Source organism: Microtus pennsylvanicus, chromosome 6 (assembly GCF_037038515.1).
Source record: "Microtus pennsylvanicus isolate mMicPen1 chromosome 6, mMicPen1.hap1, whole genome shotgun sequence".
Taxonomy (NCBI): domain Eukaryota; kingdom Metazoa; phylum Chordata; class Mammalia; order Rodentia; family Cricetidae; genus Microtus; species Microtus pennsylvanicus.
Window position 1 is genome coordinate 109,748,091 of NC_134584.1, and position 8,706 is coordinate 109,756,796.

Consider the following 8,706-nt stretch of genomic DNA (forward strand, 5'->3'; position numbering starts at 1 on the left):
GGAGCTGAGACAACTTATCACCAAATCCCAGTCACAGGGGAGGGGAACTGGTGGCTGAGGGACCTCTAAAAGGTTCCACTTCTTAGACTTTCCATTAGCCGAAGCTGGATTCAGAGTGATACACTCAACACAACAATACTTACAGAAAACATCAGTGGCCCAGCGATGGGACAGTAAGCAAAGTACATTCAAAGAGGTCTAGCTGCCCTTTCTGCCCTGTTTCCTTCCTACCCATCAGCCTTTCGTGCCATTTTCTCTGTTCTGTTCGTGTGTGTGTGTGTGTGTGTGTGTATGTGTGTAGTGTGTGTGTATATGTGTGTGTATGTGTGTGTGTGTGTATACACACTCATGCTCTCTTTTAAAAATAGCCCCACCCTCCCCATTGTTCTTCATTTTGCTTCACTCCTCGCTAGAGAGCCGGTATTGCAGGTAATTCCACTGCAGTTTCTGGAGATGTGAATGTCTAAGCACAGAAGTTTAGGCATCAAGCTGGGCATGGTGTCCCACGCCTGTCATCCCAGCACTTGGGAAGTAGAAGCAGGAGGGTCAGAAGTTCAAGGTCACCCCTGGACACATTATGAGGGGGCAGCATAGGGTGGGGAGAACTGTATTTGTAGAGTCTAAAGTCAAGAATTCTTGAGAATGCCTAAAGACTCAACTGTCACTCACAACTAATGTCCACATCATCAAGTAGATGACATTCATTAAAAATTGCATTTTTAACCTGGCGGTGGGGTTGCTGAACAACCTTCCATAATGGCCACAGGTGAGTAACAATGGTAATAGAACTAGTGAACAGTAGGGAGGCAGCTTGTGGGGAGGAAACAGTGGCTGCTGACGTGCGAGGGGGTCAGCCTTATGGCCTTGGTCTCCTTAGTAGCAGCGAGCTGCCATGGCAACGGAGAAGGGCACAGCACAAAGAAGACCAAGGGGTTTGGTGTTAGGAGCTTATTACATTGAGGCAATGACTGCTCTGGGAGCAGAGGCAGAAGGATCCTTTTAAGTTTGAGACCAGCCTTTTCTACAGAGCTAGTTTCAGGACAGCCACAGCTACAGAGTGAGAGATGCTGAAACAAAACAAAACAAACAAAAGAAACAAACAAACAAAAAAGCAAAAAAAAGGCAGAATTAAATTTTGTCCAGATTGTCTGAGATAGTGCAAGGACTTCAAGGATCTACTGGGTCATGACTAAATGCTCTATGAAAACAGATGCCAATGCCAGGAGTATCACTTAATTAAAAAACGATATCTATGCTGGAGAATAACCTTAATGGCTAAGTGTGCACTCTGTTCTTGCAGAGGAGCTGAGTGTGATTCCCAGCATCCATGTCAGGAAGCTAGTATCTGCCTATAACTCCAGCCCCAGGGAGAGTCTGATACCTCTGCCTCCTGGCCTCTCTAGGAACCTGAATTCGTGTGCAAATAGATAAAAATGGCACACACACACACACACACACACACACACACACGCACGCACGCACACACACCGACTGATCATTTTGAGCTTCCAGCTCCAGGGAAGCACACTTCTAAGAGATGTCTTCTCATTTTCATTCGCCACATTCTCTTTGCTTTCCCATTTTTGTCTCTACAACCCAGAGCTGACCAGATTAGGGGTGTACATTCAGAATGCGAAGGTTACTAACTCAATTTCTCTCGCACTTCAGCCAAGTCACCCATGAGAGGACTTCAACTGGCAACTGGCATAGTGGGTTGTATGAAGACATCACTCACCCCAAAGGACAGTGGGGTTTTTCTGTGATAACTAGTATTATGAAAATAAAAATTGCAGGCTGGAGGGATGGCTCAAAGGGATGGAGTTTAAACCCCAGAACCCACATGGTGGGAGGAGAGAACTGACTCCCACCTGTTGTCCTCTGACCAATGTATGTGCACTGTGGCACACGTGCCAACCCCCAATCCCCACAGGCACACAAAAACAATTTTAAAAAGATAATTACAACAGAAATTCCTGTATGGACCCTGTGGGCCAATACAGACTATTTAAAATAAATCCTCTCATGTGCATTCCTTATGCAAATGAGTTTCAAGACTGAAGTTGATGCAAAGTCATCACTCACCGATCTGGCAAATGAAGTGATGCGTCTCCGAGCACTGGTCCAGTTTTGAAATGGTGTTGTTAGGATATATGGTCATGGAGTTGCACTTTCTGGCCTTTGAGTCAGCGGCATCTCCTAGAGGGACACTGGACTCTAAGGAAGGAGAGTCTCCTTTCTCCACCCCATAGAGTCAGGCATGGCAGTCCATGTCTGTAAGCCCAGTACTTCTAGGTGAGATGGGAGGTGGAGAAAGGAGACTCCCTGGAAACCTGTGGGTTGGGTGGCCTGGGGTACAGCTAGCCTTGGGTATGCTGTCACAAAGAGAAAAAAAAAACCTTGCCTCAAACAAGGTAGAAGGTAAGGACCAAAACCTGAGTCCCCGGCCTCCTCATACACATACTGTGGCACATGCACACATGGACATGGTGTAGACACATGTACCAACATGAGGCCCAATTTGTCTGGTGTCCAACACATGGAAGTTTATTTTATGGTCTATATTCTGCCAATTATATTTTAAATAAATGCTGATTGGCCAGTAGCCAGGCAGGAAGTATAGGCAGGACAACCAGACAGGAAGTAGAGGCAGGTCAAATGAGAACAGGAGGATTCTGGGATGAAGACCCAGTCCGCAGTCCTGTCCCAGGCCATAGAAGAAGCAAAATGTGACTGCCTCGCCAAATCAGGTACTGAGCCACGTGGCTAACACAGATAAGAATAATGGGCTAATATAAGTTATAAGAGTTAATAAGAAGCCTAAGATACTAGGCCAAATCAGTTTATGATTAATGTAGACCTCTGTGTGATTTCTTTGGGACGTAATGACTGCAGAAACCGGGCAGGACAGAAAACTCAGACAACAGTTTATGACTCCTCACTACACACTATAGATTACTCTTTAATAGTAGAGGGTTTTAATCATAGAACTTAAAATTAATTACCCAGACATTAATGGAGAAATGATGATATAATAATTTCTTGGAATTTTTTTCTCTAAAGCTGCAATACTATGCTACCTAATTTTGTAAGAAAGACAATAGATGGGTAATTTCTTTCTAGCTTCTGTTTTAGGAAATTTGGAGGCAAGGATAACAAAGAAAATCATGGTAAAAGATTTTTCTCTTTGGGATATGAACCATTTGTATATCTGGAAAGCCAAAATTCAGGAGGCTGAGGCAGGGGGATTGAGAGTTTGAGGCCAATCTGGGCTAAATATCAAGTTTTAGGTCATTCTGTGCTATAAAGCAAAACAATCTCAAATACAAAACAAAACAAATTGAACAAACCCCCAAACACCCCAAATTAAACAAAGCAAAACTACATCATACATGAAGATGGGGACACAAGCTTCATTCATTTGACAAAAAGCCCTTCGCTGCTCTTCAGAGACAAGTGAAGGCGGAGCCATAAAAGTGGAAGGCGGCAGTGAGAGATAATGCTCGGGACCACGCCTTTTTTCCTGAATATAAAAGCTAAAAGATTCAAGCAACTTTCTTCCCCCCTAGAACAAGGCACAAGATGTTTCTTTCCTCGGCACTCATACCACAGCCCTACCTGAGTAGGTTGCCTCTTGATGCTTTCCTAGGGTCTGTAGGCTTGTTCCCACCCACCATGTTGTCTCTTTTTGGTAGCGGCTTTGTATGTAAGTCTGAAGCCCTTGGTTCCAAGTGAGAGTCAGGTGTTCTCTCTGGTTCTTGCAGTAAGTATCTGCTTCTTTGAAGCTGCAGTTAAGCATGTAAAGCCGATAGCAGCTCTTTTCCCCATGTGGCTGAGAGTTGCTCAGTTCGTATCCCAGAGAGACATCTACTGTAATGTACAGCCAGAGCCAGGACCTTCTCGGGAAGAGCATCTCCCTGCACTGTGAGCAAGACAGTGTGTGGAGGCTCAGCAGGTGCCTGGCCCTATAAATACAACTCAGAGAGTTTGTCATAATCATTGGTATTGTTCTTTGGTGGGACGGGAACAATCTGTTAAGGATGAAAAAGGTTTTGCTTTGTTTAGAGAGCCCAGATGGAGTTCTTACCTGCTGCAAATAAATAGAAACAGGGCTTTCCATCTGTGTCTACATAAACTAGATGTGTCTTCAGCAAATAAAGATCCATTATGAAGCCAAGTCTTTCTGGAAGTAGGGAGAGGCTGGTGTATAGTTAAGCCAGTGTTCCTAGACTCGGTGATTTTAGTTTTTGCTGTATGGAGATCCAACTGGGGACCTCATACATACCACACAAGCACTCGGGCACAGAGCCATGTCCAGAAAAATGGATTTTTTTATATAAAAAACAAAACTATTCTTTTGAGTCTTATTATTGAGTTAAACATTTAAAAATATTTACTTATTTTTATTTCATGTATATTGGTGTTTTTTGCCTATATGTACGTATGCACACCATGTGTATGGCTAGTGCCTGCAAGGCCAGAAGAAGGTGTCAAGTTCCCTAGACTGGAAGGTACGATGCTTGTGAACCATTGTGTTGGGTACTGGGAATTGAACCCGGGTCTTCTGAAAGAACAAGTGCTCTTAACCAACTGAGCCATCTCTCCAGCCCTTATGACTGATTTTTTAAAAATTATCTTTATTGGCCATTATATCCAGACTGTATAATGAACTCAAAAAGTTAACAAAAGAATAGGGAATGCAATCAATAAATGGACAAATGATCTGAACTGACATCTCAGGAGATACACTAATGGCTGATAAAATATAAGGGAGAGCATAGTGGTGCACGACTTTAATCCCAGCACTCGGGAAGCAGAGGCAGGCGGATCTCTGTGAGTTCGAGGCCAGCCTGGTCTACAAGAGCTAGTTCCAGGACAGGAACCAAAAAAAGCTACGGAGAAACCCTGTCTCGAAAAATCAAAAAAAATTATATATTGGAGAAGTGCTAAGCATCCTTTGTTAGACAGGGATTGACCGAGTGTCACAGAAATAGAAGAAAGAATAAACTGTCCCCCACAGAAGCAGATTGTTCTTTCTTATGATTGATTTAACTTTATTTTATGTGCAATGGTATGAAGGTGTCAGATCGCCCAGGAACTGCTGTGTGACCTTGCTATACCAGGACTAGGTGTGTACCAAAGGGAGTAAAGTCAGCATCAAGAAGACAGCCTGTGTATCCATGCTGATCTGAGTACCATTCGCCACGGCCAAGCCACAACATCAGCCCGGATGACCAACTAAAGAAGAGATGGTGGCTATACACAGCAGAGTCTATTTGGTCAGGAAGGATGGGATCATGCCATTTGCCAGGAAATGGATGGAACCAGAGGTTTTCATGCTAAGCAAAATAAGTCAGATGCAGCTGATCAATTATCACATATTTTCTTTCTAGAGGCTAGAACTTAAAGGTGACCTGAAGCCAATAGAGGAAACACTATGGAAAGTTCAGGAGACTAGGGAGAGGGAGGAGAAGGATAAGCTAGGACAGCTTAGACAGGAGTAGGAACCAGACTGAAATAGGATAGATTCAGGTATGGACTTGCTACAGTGAATCTCATTAGCATATCATTAGTGTGGATTATCATAGTACACATTCTATAAAGGATGGACGGTATTCCAGGACACATGTGCTAATGCAATGTAGTAAAGCAAATGAACATGTCTGTCATCTCAGAGCTACCCTCCGACATGCTTTTGTGACAGAGCAGTTGGAATCTACTCATGCAGCAGGGCTCCATTTCCCAGAAGGGTTTTAATGGGTAAGAACATAAATACCATCGCCGATAAATCTCTGGGCTTGCGTGTCCTCCATATTTGTCGCCATTGGGATTGATTCAGATGGCTGTATTCTGTTTAAGTGCACAAAACCAAAAGCACACATGAACTGTATTTTAAAGATCTTACCTAGTCATTAAAGCCAGATAAACAGTTGATGAAAGAATGATTTAAAAAAAAAAAGCAAACAAAACTAGAAACCAATAAAGCTCACACTTGGCTGAACCCAACAGCAAATCTGTGTGGTTCTGGCTTATGACTGCGCCGTCTCCTTTGCCTGAGGCGTGCACAGTACTTCACGCCATTGGGAAACTTCAATTCCCTCATTTCTTTTGGATTATTGGTTTGCTGAAAAACCTTTGTGTTTACAGAGCTTACCCCTTGGCCTCCACCTGTGGCACACCCTTCGTTGATTTGTCCAGCTGGTCTTTTTCTTTTGTGCATGATCATAGAAGCAAGCAAATACAGTACTGAACCACCTGGCAGCTTTCAGGGTTGAGATGGTCATCTAAGCAACCCAAATAATGCTTTTTTTCTCTTCACCTGTGTTTTTAGTGTGCGTGTTACTGGGATGGGATTCAGGGCCCCACGCATGAACTCTACCATGGAGCCGTATCCTCAGCTCTTAATGCCCTTATGAGTTTGAAAACCATTGTGGAAACAGACATCTCTGAAGTCGGAAGCTGAGGACCTATCCCCTTAGTTTGAAAACGCTGCAGTATCCTATTGAAGGGTATCATCTGGTCCATACTTTGAAAACGTCTAATTCGGGAAGAAATGAAATTATTGTACTTAATGATGAGAGGAAGAAGGTTCTGGTGAGTAATGCATTGAGAAGAACCAGGAGTAAAAGGTCGTCTCACTCACAAAGACAAATTCTTCAGGACACCCAGACTATGCAGAGAAACCCTGAGAACCAGGAGGGCATGGAAATGATAATATCATTCCTGGAGCAAATAACCAAGAAGACTAGACCCAACAATGTTATCTGCCGGTGCTGATGGAGCTGTGGCGACCTCACAGGACAAGTGCACTTATCCACTTCCCAACCACAGAAGAACCAATGCAGAAGGAAATGGAAGGGATCCTATAAACATTCATGATTTCTTAAAAAAAAAATTGAAGGCTCCGTGTGATAAACCTATATTCAAGTGGGGAACACGGAAAGCATTTCCTCTAAATTCAGGGAGGATTAAAAGGTGTCCATTCTTCACCAGCTTCCGGCTGGTGTTGTGTCTCAACGCAAGTTGGAGTCATCAGAGGAAGGAGCCTCAGTTGAGGAAATGTCTTCATGAGATCCAGCTGTAAGGCATTTTCTCATTTAGTGATCAATGGGGGAGGGCCAGCCCATGGTGGGTGGTGTCATCCATGGGTCGGAGGCCTTGGGTTTTATAAGAAAGCAGGCTGAGCAAGCCATGAGGAGCAAGCCAGTAAACAGCACCCCTCCATGGCCTCTGCATCAACTCCTGCCTCCAGGATCCTGCCTTGTCTGAGTTCCTCTTCTGACTTCTTTCAGTGATGAACAGCAATGCTGAAGTTAAGCCCAATAAACACTTCCCTCCCCATCTTGTTTTTTTGGTCATGGTGTTTCATTGCAGGACTAGAAACCCTAACTAAGGCACCAGATTTATTCAGTAAAGCACTAGAATTACTCACTGGAACAATGAGGCAAGAAAAATAAAAAGAGCTACAAACAGGAAGGGGAGAACCCAAATTATCCCTGTCTACAGATAATATAAGCCTATACTTAAAGGACCTTGAGGAGTGGGGACTTGGAGAGATGGATCATCGGTTAAGAACACTAGCTGTTCTTCCAGAGGACTCAGGTTCAATTCCCAGCATCCACATGGCAGCTCACTGTTTGGTTGGGGGCTTCACCCCAGCTCCTGGCATCCATTTTGGAACATTGGGTGGAAAATTCCATTTCAAGCCACCTCCCCTGGGAGTTGCCTCAGTCCAAACGCCACCTCCAAGAAAGCCTGCCAAATGGTGACCTCTCCCCAGGGAAGGTCAAGACCACTCCCACAGGCTATTTAAACTGTCCCCCCCCCCCTCAGAGAACTAACACAAGATCTTTCTGGTTCTCCATGGTCTTCCTGGTCCCCCCCTTTCCCCTTTGTTTTCCCGGAGGGCCACCTAGGAGCGTTAGCATCCATTTAACCTGGACTTCTAATTCTGTCTGATTTGGTTTGATTTGGATTATTGCATTGGTGGAGAGGTTTTTCAGGCTGAAAAAAACTAAACATCTAGAGGTCCCACCGAGATGGGCTGTTTTTCCTATTGGCCCAGGGCTACATGTTGGAAAATGATCTTCTTGCCTGTGCTCTCCGCCAGGCTAAGATTGGCTTTGTCTGGGTGAGTTCCCCTTTTTCAAGTCCATGCCCCTAGGGTCCAGGGCTTGCAAGTTTGTACAAACCCTCAAGATTTAGGCATAGGTAAGGACTTTGTGGATGGGAAGTCATTAACCTAGGAAATATCAAGGATTGGCAATTGGAAGAAATTTAAAATCATGAAATTAAAAATCTGTTCAGCAAAGGAAACAGTTACCAGAGTAAGAAACAAACGAGAGAAAAAGCCTTGCCAGCTACCTATCTGACAGTGGGCTAATATCCAGCATATAAAAAGCACTAAACATAAAGACCAGCCCTCCCCAAGTAACCTAATCAATAAATGGGCAAATGAAATGAGCAGACAACTCTCTAGAGTAGCATGAATGGCCAATAAGTCATAGGAAGAAATGTTCAGCATCCTTAGCTTTCATGGACATGCAGATCATAGCTACAGGAACATTCAGTTTCAATCCTTGGCATGTCTTTCATGAAGAAAAGAAACAACTATGTTGGCAAGGATCCAACCAAGAGGGAAACCTTGAACACTGCTTGTGAGAATATAAATTGACAGAGCCATTACATGTGAAAGCCTGGTAACCTGAG

The 8,706-nt window shown here is 43.9% G+C and overlaps 1 protein-coding gene across 1 annotated transcript in view; it reads right to left on the reverse strand.

Moving 5' to 3' along the window:
* Pkd1l3 (polycystin 1 like 3, transient receptor potential channel interacting) overlaps positions 1-3,910 on the reverse strand; it is a 52,249-nt gene extending 48,339 nt beyond the window's left edge. The window contains exons 1-2 of the mRNA XM_075978018.1: positions 3,616-3,910; positions 2,083-2,196 (exon numbers count right to left, since the gene is read on the reverse strand). Coding sequence (XP_075834133.1) covers positions 2,083-2,196; positions 3,616-3,910 — 409 coding nt within the window. The remainder of the gene's footprint in view (positions 1-2,082; positions 2,197-3,615) is intronic.
* Positions 3,911-8,706: the final 4,796 nt, after the last annotated feature.